This window comes from Ovis aries, chromosome 8 (assembly GCF_016772045.2).
Source record: "Ovis aries strain OAR_USU_Benz2616 breed Rambouillet chromosome 8, ARS-UI_Ramb_v3.0, whole genome shotgun sequence".
NCBI classification, from domain to species: Eukaryota; Metazoa; Chordata; class Mammalia; order Artiodactyla; family Bovidae; genus Ovis; species Ovis aries.
In genome coordinates, this window is record NC_056061.1 from 74,079,381 (window position 1) to 74,099,655 (window position 20,275).

The 20,275-nt window shown below is 41.8% G+C and overlaps 1 protein-coding gene across 3 annotated transcripts in view; it reads right to left on the reverse strand.

Annotated features, from left to right (window-relative positions):
• The window catches only part of LRP11 (LDL receptor related protein 11), an 82,019-nt gene that overhangs the window by 53,764 nt on the left and 7,980 nt on the right, over window positions 1-20,275 (reverse strand). For all 3 annotated transcript variants that reach the window (XM_042253592.1, XM_042253593.2, XM_027972546.2), the window contains exon 2: window positions 18,967-19,124. In XM_042253592.1, the coding sequence (XP_042109526.1) occupies window positions 18,967-19,124 (158 nt within the window). The remainder of the gene's footprint in view (window positions 1-18,966; window positions 19,125-20,275) is intronic.

A 20,275-nucleotide genomic window follows, 5' to 3' on the forward strand; every position in this document is an offset into this window, starting at 1 on the left:
TCCGGGAAGCCTCTTCCCAACTCTGGGGCTGGAAGGACAGAGCACCCCCCTCTAAGGGGCCTGTCTGTCCTCCTCGGCTCTGAAGGCTCCCTGTGGCTTTCCTAGGTACCTCCTCTCTGAGGCAGGAAAGACTGGATCTAGATCCAGACCTGGGTGCATGCTGATTTCAGTATTTTCAAATGAAATAACCCTTTCCTGCTTTCTTTCTTTGTGTGTGTGAGTTGACAATCTTTATTAAACGGCAGCTCTAGTTGTCCTTATTCACTTGGCAGGATTAATATGGTTTTTCAAAATAATTTTATTTATATATTGGTTGTACTGGGTCTTCTTGTCTTTTTGTACTGTTCGTGGGGTTCTCGCAGTCACCTGATGTGAAGATCTGACTCCTTGGAAAAGACCCTGATGCTGGGAAAGATTGAAGGCAGGAGGAGAAGGGGAGGTCAGAGGATGAAATGGTTGGATGGCATCACTGACTTGATGGATATGAGTCTGAGCAAACTTTGAGAGATAGCAAATGACAAGGAAGCCTGGCACACTGTGGTCCATGGGGTCGCAGAGTTGGACACCACTTAGCCACTAAACAACAACAGCAACAGCTGGGTCTTTGTCGCTGCTCAGGCCTTGCTCTAGTGGTGGTGCTCAGGCTTCTCACTGCGAAGGCTCTAAGGCACATGGGCTTCCGGGCTCAAGTAGCTGCACATCACTCCCCCGGGGCTCTAGAGCATAGGCTCAGGAGCTGTGGTGCATGGCATGTGGGATCTTCCCAGACTAGGGGTCGAACCTGTGTGTACTGCATTGGCAGGTAGATTCTTCACTACTAAGCCACCAGGGAAATCCCTTAATATGGTTTTTAAGGACCCAAATTTCCCTCTGGCCTTTATGGGGCAAGAGCACTCTAGCAAATATAGCCGAGGTATGTAGAAGTTTGTCTCAAAAACTTTTTCAGATAAATCGAGTTTGAAAAGTCTGCTTAGAGGGGAAGGACAGGTACGTCAGATTTTGCCTCTCAGCTACCGATTGGCATGGTGACAATTGATTGTATCCATGGGAAAGCTCTGAGAGCCGCTGGGTTTAGGCACCAACAGAAAAGGTAGATGCTGACAACAGCTGGCAGAGACTGGATCTTGCCTGAAGGGCCTCCAAAGAAGGCTTTGCAATTGGCACCGGTCCACACCTGCAGGCCTTTCCTCTGTGAGCAGAAACTAAGTACAGTAACTTAATACCAAGAGCTTTGTGTGAGATTTATTTTGATAACTGCAAAAGTCAACAAGATCCTCTTAGTCTCCTGTGAAAATTCTTCTACGAAAGGCTTCTTGCCCCTTCTTGTGCAGCAATTTATTTAAAGAGTTTGCTGTTTCATCTTGTCTCCCAGACCCAGAGAGAAAAGGAAGCAAACACTTTTGACTTTTGGATTTCCTTATTTCACGTTGTTTTTTCCCTCTGTGGTTTTATTTCCTGGATACAGAAAACTCTTTCAAGTTTTTAAGCTGTAAAAGGCAAAACACTAATTTGATTTGATTATTTTTTTAAGCTAATTTTTTTTTTTTTTTTGGCATTAGTGATCTTAGTTCCCTAACCAGCGACTGAATGCCCTGCATTGGGAATGCAGAGTTTTAATTATTGGACCACCAAGAAAGACTTCCCTGGTGGCTCAGACAGTAAAGTGTCTGCCTACAATGCGGGAGACCCAAGTTTGATCCCTGGGTCAGGAAGACCCCCTGGAGAAGGAAATGGCAACCCACTCCAGTAGTCTTGCCTGGAAAATCCCATGGATGGAGAAGCGTGATAGGCTACAGTTCATGGGGTTGCAAAGAGTCGGACATGACTGAGCCACTTCACTTTCCTTTGTGACATAGCTTGACATGTGCTTTTTTTTTTTTAATTGAGGTATAGTTGATGTATAATATTAGATAAATTTCAGGTGTATAACATAGTGAGTCAATAACTACTCCATTTATAGTTACTATAAAATATTGGCTATATTCTCTGTGCTGTACAATACATCTTTGTAGCTTATTTATTTTATACAAAGTAATCTGTACTTTTAATTCCCTGGTCCTTTTTAGTTTAGTTATTTAGCTAACAAATGCTATCTTTCTTCAGCATCAATATAAAAATATATAGAACTGTAAGATAGATGATTTCCCTCCAAGCATCCAGGCATTTCTAGACGTCTCCTCACATTTATGACACTGGGAAGGATTTACATACACACACACATACACACACACATACACACAGATGTATACGTAACATGTCCAATTTTTGTTTGTTTGTTTTTTTTTTTGGCTAAGCCCCAGGGCATCTGGGATTCCCTACCCAGGAATCGAACCACACCCTCGAGCACTGGAAGCTCAGAGTCTTAGCTGCTGGGAAGTACCACAACACACCCAATTTGTAACTTGAAAGATACATTACCTTTAATAAAACAAAGAACTTCTAATCTCAGCCCAGGATCTGTTCTATAGTAACAGAGGCTTTGATGGTCGGCCTCCAGCTAAATCAATGTATAACTCAGTCTGTTATTCTGGCTCCACTGCACCTCCCTAAAATAGTAATTTAGTGGCAAGGAACATACATTTGCATTTCTTTATATACCACACATATATACATACATGATTATTAGTACAACACTTGGTTATAAAACGAGTACTGCCTGTCTATTCCCCTCACCCCCACAGTTGCTTTTAAAGTATATAAGGCATTGGGCAAATTGTCGTAAGTAGTGACAAGATAATGTCATACAAAATATTTTAGTAAGAAATTCCATTGAACCAATGAACCCAAAGGCATGCTAGCTTTCTGCCTAATGTCAGCTTGCAAAACAGAGAACTCTGCTAATGGTTTGAAGGCCATCAAGATTCTTGTTGTAATCCAGTGCCATCAACCCAGCACACACACAGGCTGAAAGAGACAAGGGGGCAGCTAAATTGACCAACAGAGGCCAGAACATAAATTGCTATTATTAATACAATTGTCTAGATAATTCAGGTGGACATGCTTAGGTTCTGTTCTTTAGTTATGTGTTCCTTTTTCTATTTACTTTTCATCACAGATATGACCCAAAATTTCATAAAAGAAGCAAAATGAACTCAATTGTCTGTATTTTCCTAGTTAAAAAAAAGAGTAGTGAAAGTGTTAGTTGCTCAGTCGTGTCCGACTTTTTGCCTCTATCTCAGCCCAATCAGAGAATAATCATCTTCTTACAAACTTAGGAAGAAGGGCTAGAGGCATGAAGAAGCAGCATATAAAATCCATGGGGTTGAGCAAAGTTAGCTGCTGACTGTGTAGAAACATATGACATAGAAATAGAGGAAATGGGGATGTCTCTGATGGTCCAGTGGTTAAGAATCTTCCTGTCAATGCAAGGTGCACAGGTTTAATCCCTGCTCTGGGAAGATTCCACTTGTCATGGGGCAAGTGAGCCCTCATGCTGTGACTACTGCAGCCCATGTGCCCTAGAGCCCATGCTCTAAGATGAGAGAAGCCACTGCAGTGAGAAGCCTGGGCACCAAAATGAAGAGTAGGCTTCACTTGCCACAACTACAGAAAGCCCTTGTGCAGCCATGAAGACCCAGCCTAGCCCCAAATAAAGGATCTGCCTGCCAATGCAGGAGATGCAGGAAATGTGAGCTTGATCCCTGGGTTGGGAAGATCCCCTGGAGAAGGGATAAGCTACCCACTCCAGTATTCTTAGCCTTCCCTGGTGGCTCAGATGGTAAAGAATTCACCTGCAGTGTGGGAGACCTGGGTTCGATCCCTGGGTTGGGAAGATCCCCTGGAGGAGGGCATGGCCACCCACTCCAGTATTCTTGCCTGGAGAATCCTCATGGACAGAGGAGCCTGGTGGGCTACAGTCCGTGGTGTCACAAAGAGTTGGACATGACTGAGCAACTAAGGACAGCACAACACAGCATATGATTCGAAATTCCATGCTTGTAGTCGCTGTAGAATCCTACCTCCGAGTTAGCAGAGCTTTTTTTTTCTTTTAATATAAATTTATTTATTTTAGTTGGAGGCTAATTACTTTACGATATTGTATTGGTTTTGCCATACATTGACATGACTCTGCCATGGGTGTACATGTGTTCCCCATCTTGAACGCCCCCTCCCACCTCCCTCCCCATCCCATCCCTCTGGGTCATCCCAGTGCACCAGCCCCGAGCACCCTGTATCATGCATCAAACCTGGACTGGAGATTTGCTTCACATATGATAATATACATGTTTCAATGCCATTCTCTTAAACCATCCCACCCTTGCCCTCTCCCACAGATTCCAAAAGACTGTTCTATACATCTGTGTCTCTTTTGCTGTCTCACATACAGGGTTATTGTTACTATTTTCTAAATTGCATATATATGCATTAGTATACTGTATTGGTGTTTTTCTTTCTGGCTTACTTCACTCTGTATAATCGGCTCCAGTTTCATCCACCTCATTAGAGCTGATTCAAATGTATTCTTTTTAATGGCTGAATAATATTCCATTGTGTGTATGTACCACAGCTTTCTTATCCATTCATCTGCTGATGGACATCCAAGTTGCTTCCATGTCCTGGCTATTATAAACAGTGCTCCAATGGACATTGGGGTACATGTCTCTTTCAATTCTGGTTTCCTTGGTGTGTATGCCCAGAAGTGGGATTGCTGGGTCATATGGCAGTTCTATTTCCAATTTTTCAAGGAATCTCCACACTGTTCTCCATAGTGGCTGTACTAGTTTCTATTCCCACCAACAGTGTAAGAGGGTTCCATTTTCTCCACACCCTCTCCAGCATTTATTGCTTGTAGACTTTTGGATTGCAGCCATTCTGATTGGCACGAAATGGTACCTCATTGTGGTTTTGATTTGCATTTCTCTAATAATGAGTGATGTTGAGCATCTTTTCATGTGTTTGTTAGCCATCTGTATGTCTTCTTTGGAGAAATGTCTGTTTCATTCTTTGGCCCATTTTTTGATTGGGTCATTTATTTTTCTGGAATTGAGCTGCAGGAGTTGCTTGTACATTTTTTAGATTAATTCTTTGTCAGTTGCTTCATTTGCTATTATTTTCTCCCATTCTGAAGGCTGTCTTTTCACCTTGCTTAGAGTTTCCTTTGTTGTGCAGAAGCTTTTGGTTTTAATTAGGTCCCATTTGTTTATTTTTGCTTTTATATCCAATATTCTGGGAGGTGGGTCAGAGAATCCTGCTGTGATTTATGTTGGAGAGTGTTATGCCTGTGTCTTCCTCTAGGAGTTTTATAGTTTCTGGTCTTACATTTAGATCTTTAATCTATTTTGAGTTTATTTTTGTGTATGGTGTTAGAAAGTGTTCTAGTTCCATTCTTTTACAAGTGGTTGACCAGTTTTCCCAGCACCATTTGTTAAAGAGATTGTCTTTTCTCCATTGTATATTCTTGCCTCCTTTGTTGAACATAAGGTGTCCATAGGTGCATGGATTTATCTCTGGGTTTTCTATTTTGTTCCACTGATCTGTTTCTGTCTTTGTGCCAGTACCGTACTGTCTTGATGACTGTGGCTCTGTAGTAGAGCCTGAAGTCAGGCATGTTGATTCCTCCAGTTCCATTCTTCTTTCTCAAGATTGCTTTGGCTATTCGAGGTTTTTTTTTTGTATTTCCATACAAATTGTGAAATTATTTGTTCTAGTTTTCTGAAAAATACCTTGGTAGCTTGATAGAGATTGCATTGAATCTATAGATTGCTTTGGATAGTATACTCATTTTCACTATATTGATTCTTCCAATCCATGAACACTGTAATTTCTCCATCTATTTGTGTCCTCTTTGATTTCTTTCACCAGTGTTTTATAGTTTTCTACATATAGGTCTTTCGTTTCTTTAGGTAGATATATTCTTAAGTATTTTATTCTTCTCATTGCAATGGTAAATGGAATTGTTTCCTTAATTTCTTTCTATTTTCTCATTGTTAGTGTATAGGAATGCAAGGGATTTCTGTGTGTTGATTTTATATCCTGCAACTTAGCAGAGCTTTAAGCCTTCTGCATTCTTATTCCAAGAATCATTCCTTAGAAAGACCTGAACCACAGCTCATGTACAAAGCAGCTGCCTGTTGTGGTCTAAAAAGGTCAGATACTCCTTACACACACACACACACACACACACACACACACACACACACACAGAGTCCTTTAAAACCTCTAAAAGCTCTCCCCCACCCCTATCCTCACCCCACTACCCACACCAAAATAGAAGTGCCAGGACCTTTGAAAGGAGAGTGACAGGAAGTCAGGTTTAAATGCAAGAGGACCTGGAAGCCCAGACTGACTGCAGATTTTATGATGCCAGAAGCCTATTGTGCTGTAAATTTAGTGTTCCTGACCAGGAAAGAGACTACAAAGCTCCTGCTGCTATTGGAATAGAGCTTTCACAACTCAGCTTACTCAGTTTTATTTTTCATGAGGTAATACCTATTTTTTTTCCCCAGGGAGATTATTTTTAAACCTTTTCTAACAAGTATTTTTCTTAAAAAAAAAAAAAAAGCAGTTAAATATTGAAGGCCTTGAGCTACTGTGTAAAAAAAAATTCATGCCTAAAGAGTAGTCTACCTCAAGGCTCCAGGTTAACTTTGAAACAAAACAAGTATGAATTATTCATCCATTATGTTCTCATGTATCTTCCTGTTTAAGTGGAACAGTAAATCCTAGGGTTTGCTGTGGGTTGGGGGGTAAGGTGTGTTTTTTTTTCCTACTGACTGACATTACCCTTCATTCTTGAAACAAGATACAAAGAAATCCTTAAAGCCACCACAGAATATTCATACATGTGCACCAACTTATCCCCAGATGTTTCTTAGGAAATTTGCAGCCTTGATAATCTTTTGTGTCTCAAAAATGCCCTGTGGGCTGCTGTAACTTTTTTTGTCCTTTATTAAAATCTTCAGGTGAATAAAATAGTGGAGAGGCAGTAATGTAGGTGAAATTTTGCCGAGGTCCATATCTGTTTTGGTGCCCTGACATATGGTGGATTTTTTTTTTTTTTTGCTTCTCTGTCTCCCCTTCTGTGTTTGCTCTCACCTCCAGGAAACCACTATTCTCTGGTTTTTCAGAGAAAAACTCGCACTTTGCGGGGGCTTCCTTGATGATTCAGTGGTTAAGAATCTGCCTACCAGTACAGGGTGCTTAGTCACTCAGTCAATTCCAACTCTTTGCAACCCCATGGACTGTAGACTGCCAGGCTCCTCAGTACACGGGATTCTCCAAGCAAGAATACTGGAGTGGATTTCCATTCCCTTCTCCAGGACCATTACAAGGGACATGAGCTCAATTCCTGGTCTGGGAAGATCCTGTGTGTCTCAGAGCAACTTGGCCCGTGTGCCACAACTACTAAGCCCATGTCTAGAGCCTTCAGGCTGCAACTCCTGAGAACACACATCAACAACTGAAGCCTGCACACCCTAGAGCCCATGCTCAGCAACAAGAGAAGCCACCGCAATGAGAAGCCCAAGCACCGCAAGGAAGAGTAGCCCATAAATAAAATAAATGTCTTAAAAAAAAAAAGAAACTTCACTTTTCAAAAAAGTCCTGTTTAGGAAAAAAAAAAAAGAGAGGAGGAAAAAAACAACCCCAAAACACTGTCCAGAAACCAGTGGGAAAATGATGGTCCTCAAGAAATGAATCAGTGGAACTCAGCTTCCTTGGGTGATTACAAAAGGGGACTGTGTGGGACTTATAAAAGTGTCACTGTTGCTTCTAAACTTACCAAATCTGTTAAGTAATTCCAAAAGAAACATATTATACTTAGATCTCCAGAGGGGTGTGTATGTATGGGAGGGGGAGAGTGTCTGGAAACCAGTGGAAAACTGGGGGTCCCCAGGAAATGAATCAGTGGAACTATAACTGTTTCCTTGAGTTAATACAAAAGGGGCCTGAATGGGACTTAATTACAAAACTGTCACTGTTACTTTCAAACTCACTGCTTGTTAAAGTTACTAAATTTGAGTAATTCTCAAATAAACACATTATCCTGTATCTTCGAAAGGGGGGAAAAAACCATACTGTTTTGACCCAGACTGATCTGGGATGGCCTCCACCTGCAATTGAGGGCTTTGGTTCTGGAGACTGAGGTCGGGGCACGACAGTGAGAGCTGAATCCTAGACACTAGACTAGAGGTCAGGGACAAGGCCCTGCCCCTTCGGCTTGGCAGAAAAGAATCCCCACAAAGACGGGAAGCAGTGAAACAAGTGTTTCTTAGGAGGAAAAAGAATGCAGTACCTGTGGACGGACACACAGGCAGATTCAGAGAGAGAGTCATGCCCTAGTGGCAGTCTGAATCACTTTTATGGGACATTTTTTCATTTGCGTGTCCTTTGGCCAATCATTTTGATTTGCCTGGTTGAGAATCTGTATTAGGAATATTTCAGGATTCTCCCACGTGTGCATGCACATCTCTCAGGCAAGATGGATTCCACCAAAGAGGTCTATGGGTAGATTTGACATCACTCCCCCTTTGACCTCCAAGGAGCTTTCTAGTTGGGAGGGTCTCCTTGATTTCAAGAATGAGAAATATGTAATATGTGGTCTCTAATCTTTTATCTGAGCAGGGGCCCAGCCTCCTCTCTCAATGGTCCCTCTATGATATTTTGGAGTTTCTGTCCACAGGGAACAAACTCCAACGCTCACCCTGGGTGTGTGTGTGTTGGGGGTGGGGGGGACATGAGGTGGAGGGTCCATCTATCTCCTACCTCAAGACCAGAGTTTGGAGGATTTCCTCCACAGGCACTGGAGGTATGAGGTTTTGTTCCTTGTTAAAGGCCTTCTGGGCATTGTTGAACACAGAGAGTAAGTATTTGGGGTTCCTTGGGAGAATCTCTAAGAGAACATTACCCAGGCACCAACATAGTCTGTCTGGGTGCAAGACAGGACTACCAGAGACCATGTGGATACCATCGAAGGAAAGATGATCTCAGAATAAATAGAATAGCATGCTTTTTGACTGTTTACTCTGTGCTGCTCACTGTTCCAGGGGTCTTATTTGCATTTGCATTTCATCCTTTCATCACAGTAATAATGTTAGGAGAACCATTGACTGAAACCGCTCACTCACTCCGGCCACGTTCGACAGGAACCACTTGCATGAGTTACCCTACAGTAGTAAGGATCATGGAACCTATTGAACTACCTCCAACTGAAAGACTTCGGCAAAGGTCAGAAGAAGGGAGCAGATGCCACTCCATATGTCCTACCATGTGCGTGCGTGTGTGTGTGTGTGTGTGTGTGCGCGTGTGCATGTGTGTGTGCTGTAGCTTCAGTTGTTTCCACCTCTGTGTGACCCCATGGACGGCAGCCTGCTGTACTCCTCTGTCCATGGGATTCTCCAGACAACAATACTAGAGGGGGTTGCAGTGTCTCTTTCTGTCTCCTGCATTGGCAGGCAGGTTCTTTATCTCTATGTCCTACCAACCTCCCAGAATCCTTCTCGCTGGAATCCATCTTGGCTGAGCAATGCGAGCACTGCCAGGAAGGACCCTGAGTCAGAATGATTGGTCAGAGACAACCTGGAAACTAATCCCATCACCGTTAAGGCCAAGACTGTGAGCCAAGTGGCAGAGCAGTTCTCCTGAGTCCCCTTATCCTGCTGTTCTCCACCCAGGCACCTCTTCCCAGTGAGTTCTCTTACTTTGTCAGCACCTGTGTCTCCTTGGAACATTTGTGCCCGAGTGTTAGACAAGAGCCCAGTCTTGGGCCATGGAAGGGTGTCCCTGTTCATGCAATGATAATACCTTGAAAGAGGCCTTTTGTTATCCCATCTGGCACAGGGAAGTGGTGAATCGAGGATTCAAAAACCAAAGCCAAGCAGAGGCTGTGTTAGACTTTCTCTTTCATTCACTGTTAAACTGACTCACTGAAGGAGGAAAGAAATAGTTGAAATGTGATAGGAAGCTTTCTCAGTTATTTACTATCATTTCTCTTTTTAAAATTTAGAAACGGTCTACTCCCCTTTGTTCCTCTACCCCTACCCCATGGCCTAGAATATCTAGGATAACTTTTATTAAAGAGATTTACAGTTTGTTTCATGAAGACTAGATATTGTCCAGTAGCCAAGAAAAAACAATAGGTGTCTAGGATCTCCTTTGATGAGATGCAAAGTAATTGTTGGATAGCTCTTAGCGGCCCTTCCTAACATCAGTGTGAGGTGAGAGTGTGGAACAATGCTGATCTTGCTAGGAAGGATGATAAAAATTTGAGGGTTAAAAGGGAAGCTTTTGAAAGGTTAGCAAAATAGTCAATCTTTTTTTTTTTTTTTTTAAAGGAGCTGATCAATTAGCGAGTGTTAGCATCCTAGTGAGTACAAAGATAGTTCTAGGCTTCAGGAGGTAAAGGGAAAAAATATTAAGAAAGGAAGAAAGAAAGATGAGAAGGAAGAGGAAGGAAAGAAGGAAGAAGAAATGGAAGAAGGAAGAGAGGAGGGAGGGGAGGGAAAGAGGTAGGGGGAGAAATCCTGGCAGCATCCAAATGACTGAAATCCCTATCCACATCACTCTGTCCCTCATTGAAAATAACTCTAAAGAAATCCTTCATAATCCTTATAAATTCTGCTGTGATAGTATAGATTTTATATATTTTCTTGATCTGTTATCAACAAACATAAGTGAAAAACAGAAGATAGATATAGTTATTAATAGCCTTTACTCTTCAAAGATCACACGGGTTCTCTGGAACTTTGTGTATTGGTTAAACAACCCAGGCTGTCTTGAAAACCCTGCTAACTAAATGTTTAGAAAGTCTTCCAATATGTTTTTTAATATTCTCCTTAACATATATGATTCTTTCCTTTTGTGGTCATTTTCAGTATTGACCCAGATTATATCCCAGAGAATCTGACTGAGGAAGGGTAAACCACAAAACATCTCCTACGTAAGACAGAAGACAATTTGAAATTTGACATTTATTTTGTGTTCTCTTTCCCCTAGGACAAAAAGTCAATATTCTTCTTTCTATTCATGTTCCTTTCCCAGAAAACCTCTTCTCTAAGCTTCAGCTTTAAAACATTATTTTAATCTGTTTTCAGTTCAGTTCAGTTCAGTTGCTCAGTCGTGTCTGACTCTTTGCGACCCCATGAATCGTAGCACGCCAGGCCTCCCTGTCCACCACCAATTCCCGGAGTTCACTCAGACTCACGTCCATCGAGTTGGTGATGCCATCCAGCCATCTCATCCTCGGTCATCCCCTTTCGTCCTGCCCCCAATCCCTCCCAGCATCAGAGTCTTTTCCAATGAGTCAACTCTTCAAATGAGGTGGCCAAAGTATTGGAGTTTCAGCTTTAGCATCATTCGTTCCAAGAAATCCCAGGGCTGATCTCCTTCAGAATGGACTGGTTGGATCTCCTTGCAGTCCAAGGGACTCTCAAGAGCCCCCTCCAACACCACAGTTCAAACGCATCAATTCTTCGGTGCTCAGTCTTCTTCACAGTCCAACTCTCACATCCATACAGGACCACAGGAAAAACCATAGCCTTGACTAGACGGACCTTAGTTGGCAAAGTAATGTCTCTGCTTTTGAATATGCTATCTAGGTTGCTCATAACTTTTCTTCCAAGGAGTAAGCGTCTTTTAATTTCATGGCTGCAGTCACCATCTGCAGTGATTTTCGAGCCCCCCCAAAATAAAGTCTGACACTGTTTCCACTGGTTCCCCATCTATTTGCCTTGAAGTGATGGGACCAGATGCCATGATCTTCGTTTTCTGAATGTTGAGCTTTAAGCCAACTTTTTCACTCTCCTCTTTCACTTTCATCAAGAGGCTTTTGAGTTCCTCTTCACTTTTCAGCTGTAAGGGTGGTATCATCTGCTTATCTGAGGTTCTTGATATTTCTCCTGGCAATCTTGATTCTAGCCTGTGCTTCTTCCAGCCCAGCATTTCTCATGATGTACTCTGCATATAAGTTAAATAAGCAGGGTGACAATATACAGCCTTGACGTACTCCTTTTCCTATTTGGAACCAGTCTGTTGTTCCATGTCCAGTTCTAACTGTTGCTTCCTGACCTGCATACAGATTTCTCAAGAGGCAGGTCAGGTGGTCTGGTATTCCCATCTCTTTCAGAATTTTCCACAGTTTATTGTGACCCACACAGTCAAAGGCTTTGGCATAGTCAAAAAAGCAGAAATAGATGTTTTTCTGGAACTCTCTTGCTTTTTCCATTAAGGGGATCTAAAATGAGATTAATTAGGAGACCAGTCATTCAGTCTCATGAAACTTGAGTTTTATCAAAAGGGACCCATGTATCTGTTTGCTCAAGACAGTCTCAGTTTATCTCTATGGTCCTGGTGTAATTATTATTTCCACTTTCCAAACATGTGTCAATGTAGATAGTTCTCCTATCTGTTTGTAAAGATTAATTATTTATAGCAGACACACCAGTGTGCAATTGGTTTTAAGTTAATAATGAAGTTATTAGTGTAAACAACATCCATCCTTTAGTAGGCTTCCGTTACATGTAGCTCCACCTCAAACGCAGGAGACATGGGTGGGGAAGATTCCCTGGAGAAGAGAATGGCAATCCACTCCAGTATTCTTCCTGAAGAATCCCCACAGACAGAGAGGAGCCTGGCAGGCTACAGTCCATGGAGTCACAAAGAGTCAGACACGACTGAGCGACTAACACTTTCACACATGGTATTTTAAGATAGTTTAGCTCAATTTTTCACATCTGATGAATGGAAATCAATCTATAGATTTATGAATTTCAAATCTCCCTGAACATTGTCATACTCTGTATCATATTTTATATTCTGACTTCAGATTTAATATATTACATTAAATAATCTTGAAACTCAGCAACATATAATGGACTATCTGAAAAAAGTGTCTTCTTACATTTAAGAATGTGTTATAGAATTTTGCTATTTCAAATCCTGAAAGATGATGCTGTGAAAGTGCTGCACTCAGTATGCCCGCAAATTTGGAAAACTCAGCAGTGGCCACAGGACTGGAAAAGGTCAGTTTTCATTCCAATCACAAAGAAAGGCAATGCCAAAGAATGCTCAAACTATCGCACAATTGCACTCATCTCACATGCTAGTAAAGTAATGCTCAAAATTCTCCAAGCCAGGCTTCAGCAATATATGAACTGTGAACTTCCTGATATTCAAGCTGGTTTTAGAAAAGGCAGAGAAACCAGAGATCAAATTGCCAACATCTGCTGGATCATCAAAAAAGCAAGAGAGTTCCAGAAAAACATCTATTTCTGCTTTATTGACTATGCCAAAGCCTTTGACTGTGTGGATCACAATAAACTGTGGAAAATTCTTCAAGAGATGGGAATACAGACCACCTGACCTGCCTCTTGAGAAATCTGTATGCAGGTCAGGAAGCAACAGTTAGAACTGGACATGGAAAAACAGACTGGTTCCAAATAGGAAAAGGAGTGCGTCAAGGCTGTATATTGTCACCCTGCTTATATAACTTATATGCAGAGTACATCATGAGAAACGCTGGACTGGAAGAAACACAAGCTGGAATCAAGATTGCCGGGAGAAATATCAATCACCTCAGCTATGCAGATGACACCACCCTTATGGCAGAAAGTGAAGAGGAACTCAAAAGCCTCTTGATGAAAGTGAAAGAGGAGAGTGAAAAAGTTGGCTTAAAGCTCAACATTCAGAAAATGAAGATCATGGCATCTCATGATCTCATCAGTTCATGGGAAATAGATGGGGAAACAGTGTCAGACTTTATTTTTGGGGGGCTCCAAAATCACTGCAGATGGTGACTGCAGCCATGAAATTAAAAGACGCTTAACTCCTTGGAAGAAAAGTTATGACCAACCTAGATAGCATACTGAAAAGCAGAGAGACATGACTTTGCCAACAAAGGTCCATCTAGCCAAGGCTATGGTTTTTCCAGTAGTCATGTATGGATGTGAGAGTTGGACTGTGAAGAAAGCTGAGAGCCGAAGAATTGATGCTTTTGAACTGTGGTGTTGGAGAAGACTCTTGAGAGTCCCTTGGACTGCAAGGAGATCCAACCAGTCCATTCTAAAGGAGATCATCCCTGGGTGTACTTTGGAAGGAATGATGCTAAAGCTGAAACCCCAGTTCTTTGGCCACCTCATGCGAAGAGTTGACTCATTGGAAAAGACTCTGATGCTGGGAGGGATTGGGGGCAGGAGGAGAAGACAGGAGAGATGAGTGAGGATGAGATGGCTGGATGGCATCACTGACTCGATGGACGTGAGTCTGAGTGAATTCCGGGAATTGGTGGTGGACAGAGAGGCCTGGCGTGCTGCGATTCATGGGGTTGCAAAGACTCGGACACGACTGAGCAACTGAACTGAACTGATATATAATATGTATATATATAATTATTTATAAATAATTATAAATAATCACTGTAAAACAGTTGCAGTTTGAGAGCAAATAGCTCCTCTCTTGCAGGCTTTGTTGCTAGATGGTGGCTTTATAGTTTTAGGTCTATGTGCTATCACTGTTATAACTCGGCTGGGGAATCGGTCCACAATTTCCTCTTTTTCCTTTCCTTAGTTCTTCTGACCAGAGATGGAATCCCACCTCCTTCAGTGGAAGTTCAGAGTCTTAACCACTGGACTGCCAGGGAAGCCCCACACATTTTCCTTTTTAGTCATCCTTAAATGCTTAATTTTGTTACTTCTTTATAAACACCTTCAGTAAATTTAATACTGAATCATAAGCATTATTTTTATTTGGCATTCACACGCACAATTCATAATCTACAGAATAAAGCTTTTCATATCAACTATGAAAATCTAGGTGATCATAGAGACAGATTTGCAATTGCTTGAACAAATATATCCATGAGTGCCAGTTAATAGTCAGCATCCACCTCAAGGGAACTCTCATAGGGTCTGATCAGTGGCTTGTTCATGCGCCTTTTCTGATCAATCTTGGAAGTAAAAGTGAAAGTGTTAGTCGCTCAGTTGTGTACGATTCTGTGACCCCATGGTCTGTCCATGGAATTCTCCAGGCAAGAATGTGGGAGTGGGTTGTCCTTCCCTTCTCCAGGGGATCTTCCTGACTCAGAGATTGAACGTGGGTCTCCTGCACTGCAGGCAGATTCTTTACTGTCTGAGCTACCAGGGAAGCCGTCTTTAAGGCTTAAGATTAATCAATCTTAATTTATTTAAGATTTAATTAATTCTCAGAAATTTCAGTAAAAATGTATTAATTTTGCAGCTGACACAATGCACAGAGGAATAATAAACATTGGGTTGGCAAAATGTTCATTTGAGTTTTTCATCAGGTTTAACATCTTACAGAAAAACCCAAACAAAAAATTTTTTTAAAACTCTAAATTTTTTGTTGGGATATATAGCCAGTTAACAATGTGACAGTTTCAGGTGAACAGTGAAGGGACTGTTCATACATAAACAAACTTTTTTGCCAAGCCCAATATAATGGTGATACTCAAAGTTCAAAAATTATTTCTGTTGTAGCTGAAAACTACACTTAAGTATTAAAGGGATAAACATAAGGCCTTGCAGTCAGGTTCAATAAATCAATTACACAAACACAGAGTGGGGGAGACCTCAAGATGGTAATTTGTGTGGAAAGATGAAGCAGGCTTTGGGTGTTCCTTCTAATGGAAAGCTCAACATGAACCTACTGTGGAGGAGGAAATGGCAACCTACTCCAGCATTTGCCTGGAAAACCCCATGGACAGAGGAGCCTGGTGGGTTATAGTCTGTGGTGTCACAAAGAGTTGGACATGACTCAGCATGCATATTTGTAGCTTCTGATGGAAAGGTCAACATGAACCTATAGTGAGAAGCAGATATTAAAATGGTTTATGTAAGTGAATCTTCATTAGTAGAAGTGAGACAATGTCTGGACCACAGGAGGTACTAGTCTGTCAGGAAGAACCACAGTTTAAGTATTGGTTTCAACTAGGGGGTTCAGATTTTAAGAACGGCATGGGTGAACCTGAGAAAATCTAAAAAAAGACTGAATGGTGGACAGTTTAAGAGCCAATTCATGTGAGGAACATTGTAAGAAATGGGAGTGTTGAGTTCTGAGAACACCATTTTCAGTGGTGACATTCATTAAAAAAAAACAAAAACGAACTTTAATTGCTGCTGTATAGAATAAAAAGATGTATTCAGTGCTTTTTCAAAAGGAAGACCCAACATAGGTGCATAGAAGTAACAGGGAGGCACATCCTATTGGCCCAGTAATGAGAGCTGATTCCAGATGTCACAGGACATGATGCGAACTAGTGAGCTTTCATCTCTGGAAATACCAGGCAGACTGCATGACCACTAGAAGGGAGGTGAAAGCAGAGGCTCTTGTATGGATAGGAGACTGGGTAAAATGTTGGTCAAAGGTCTGGTCCAATTCTAAGACTGTATAGTCTTTGGATAAATCAACGTGCTTAAATCAGTCTTAAGGGACTAGCTGATTACTGTTCTTGTTTTCATCCCAAGAGCAGAGAAATCAGTATTTCCTCACAGTGGGAAGAGACTGTGAAGATGTAGGAAGGAGAAGACAGCCACCTGCAAGCCAAGGAGAGAGGCCTTAGAAGATGGTAGACCTGCTGACACCTTGACCTTGGACTTCCAGCCTCCAGGACTTGAGAAATGCATTGTTTAAGCCATCCAGCCTGTGATATTCTGCTATGGTAGCCCTGGCAAACCAACCCAGATTTGTCTCCACCTTCTCTGACTGGAGTGATTTGGATGAAGTTTATCTGCCTAAGCCAGGAAATACTCTTATCTACAAAGAGGCCCAGCAGGGTTAATAAAAAGCCATTTTCCTAAGGACTGAAGACTCTGTTGATACAGCAATTCAACGTCTGGGTATTTATCTGAAGGAAAGAAAAACGCTAACTTGAAAAGACATATAGGACTTCCCTGGTGTTCCAGTGGTTAAGAATCTGCCTGCCATGCAGGGGACATGGGTTCAATCCTCGGTCCAGGAAAATTCCATGTGCCATGTGGCCACAAACTGAGCCCACACCGCAACTACTGAAGCCGAGCCGAGTACTCTAGAGCTTGTGCTCCACAACAAGAGAAGCCCCTGCAGTGAGCACCCTTGCGCTGAAACTAGAGAGTAGCCCCTGCTCGCCACAACTAAAGAAAGCCCGCGCACAGCAAGGAAGACCCAGAGCAGCCAAAAAGAAAATAAATAAAATTTTAAAAAGATATACGCACCCCATGTTCACTGCCATGTTATTATGATAGCCAAGATATGGAAATAGCCTAAACATCCATCAACTGTTAAGAGCAAAATGAAAATATGGTGTACAAAAAGAAGGAAGTCTTGCCATTTGCAACAACATGGATGGTCCTTGAGGTCATTTTTATGGCAAATGAAATAAACCAGACAGGAAAATTAAATATTGTATGATCTCACACTTACATGGAATGTAAAACAAACAAATGAACAAAAAACCCCAAACCAAGCTCAGAGATACAGTGAACAGACCGGTGGTTGCCAGAGGCAGGGGGCAGGGCTAGGTGAAAGGAGTCAAAAGGTACAGATTTCCAGTCATAAAATAAATAAGCCATGGGATGTAATGTACAGCATGGTGATTTTAGTCAATAACACTGTCTCTTATTTGAAAGTTGCTGACAAAGGTCTGTCTAGTCAAGGCTATGGTTTTCCAGTAGTCATGTATGAATGTGAGAGTTGGACTGTGAAGAAAGCTGAGCACCAAAGAATTGATGCTTTTGAACTGTGGTGTTGGAGAAGACTCTTGAGAGGCCCTTGGACTGAAAGGAGAGCCAACCAGTCTATTCTGAAGGAGATCAGCCCTGGGATTTCTTTTGGAAGGAATGATGCTAAAGCTGAAACTCCACTACTTTGGCCACCTCATGCAAAGAGTTGACTCATTGGAAAATGCTCTGATGCTGGGAGGGATTGAGGGCAGGAGGAGAAGGGGACGACAGAGGATGAGATGGCTGGATGGCATCACGGACTCGATGGACGTGAGTCTGAGTAAACTCTGGGAGTTGGTGATGGACAGGGAGGCCTGGCATGCTGCTATTCATGGGGTTGCAGAGTCAGACATGACTGACTGAACTGAACTGAACTGAACTGAAGAGAGTAAATCATAACAGTTGTTACCACAAGAAAAAAAAATTGTAACTTTGTGTGGTGACAGGTGTTAACTAGACTTACTGTGATGATAATTGCACAATATATATGTATATCAAGTCATGATGTCCTACATCTGAAACTGATATAATGTTGCACGTCAGTTACATCTTAATTGAGTGTAGGTAGGCACTGGACAAGAGGCTCATTCCCATCAGCTGCAGTTCCAGCCCAGGTAAGTCTTATGAAAATCAGTGAGGAGCACTTCATAGGAGGCCTTGATGTCAAACTCTCCTCACTTAATTAACTCAACTAACTCAGGCAGGCCTAATGCTAAGTGAGAAGCTTGCTTTCTGGATCATGTAAACAGTAAGTTCATTTTGTTGTTATTTTCCTCTCTATGCGCTTTTGTATTTTTCATATTTTCTACTTGAGCTCTGAACTGAAACAAAGAAGAAAGGAAAATACATAATGCTTTTAACATTTCTTAAATGTTTTAAAAACATTTTTTAATCCGAGTCAACAAAACAAAGCATGAGTCTTCTCCCTTGAAGCTTTTATGTGCTCTGGAGAAGTTGAGAAAAAAGCAAGAAAGAAGGTAAGCTTTAAAACACATGGCCAGGGTCCTCCCTGGTGGTCCAGGACTGAGGACTCCATGCACTCACTGCCAAGGGCCTGGGTTCTATCCCTGGTTGGGAAGCTAAGATCCTACAAGCTGAACGATGTGGTCAAAAAAATGAAATAAGAACAAAACACATGGTCAGGATCACTGTTTACTCAGAAGAAAAGTAAATTGATATAATAAGACACTTTTTCAACAACCATTTTTATGCTTTCTCCATTTTACACTTCTGCCAATTTACAGACTTTCGGGGAATGTAAGTAGAAAGATCATTTTGCTGAAACATTAGTTTTCTTTACAATTACAACATGAATTACCTTCATGTCCACTGTCGGGTCACCTTGCAGCAGTGTCCACTCATACTGGACGATAGCGTGGTCATCTGTGCTTTCTCGGCCGTCCAGAATCACGCCATCTGTGGGCAGATGCAAAACCACATCCTGCCCAGCCTTGCTGAGTGGAGGCTCGTCCTTTTCTGTGAAAGAAAATAATTCATAGGAGAAATGATTCCCTATTTTTTCTCATTTATTATGAGAGGTATTTTTGCCAAGAGGATGTATAGCAACTGAAAGTTATTTTCTTATTTTCATTGCAATAAATTAAACCTGGAAAGTTAAGACAGGTTCTTGGATTCACATAAAATTCACTTGGAATCCAATTTTCATCTAGGAAAACCGAAGAGGTTCACAGTTTCTTACTAGTTTTTATAAGGGAAGCTGACACAGAATTTGAGATATCCTAAAATATTAATAGCGAACAAGTGTGTATTGATATTTAGCTTTTCTCCTTCATGGTAATTCTCACTGTGTCCACTAAATATTAAGCATGATGGACAGCTGCTCCAGGGATGGTTGATAGAAGCCATCAGATACGGAACACATTCTTAAGAGCAGAATTGTGGGTATTTTACTTGATTTAAGCGTCTTATTAGGAAACTTCTGCAAACGCACAGGTATTTTGATGAAGCTTAGTAATTTCTTTTTTGATGTGGACCATTGTTAAAGTCTTCATTGAATTTATTACAGTATTTCTTCCGTTTCATGTTTTGGTTTTTTAGCCATGAGGCATGTGGGACTTGGAACCCCCACCAAGGATCAAACCTGCACGCACGGCCCCCACCCCCAGCATTGGAAGGTGAAGTCCTAACCACTGGGCCACCAGGGAAGTCCCCAAAACTTAGTAATTTAGCTGGGAAGAAACAACTCTGCAGGCTTTTGTAATACATCCTTCTTGGCATCCACTATTCCACTATCTCCTTCCTCCTCTAGCACCAAAACTTGATCTGAATTTTGGGCTGGACTTCCTTAACTTGTTTTGAATGATGTTGCTAAGACAGTGCTCTCTTTCTGCACAGCTGAAGTTGCCCTCCAAGCAAACTTCTAAGGGCCAATCCAGATACCCACTGCCTTGCAGAGGAAAAGTTAAAGTTTTACATAACCTCCTTCTCCTGCCTCCGTAACTCAGCTTGCCCCTTGCAAAGTCTAGATCACGTAGGTCACATAGTCTCAGAAAATGGGGACTTGCAATACTAGGAACTGGAGCTTATCTCGCTCACCCTTGTTCTGCTCTTGTTATCACTCAGCCCCTGCAAACCTGCTTAACCATGCCTGTCCAGGTCAGGTATCC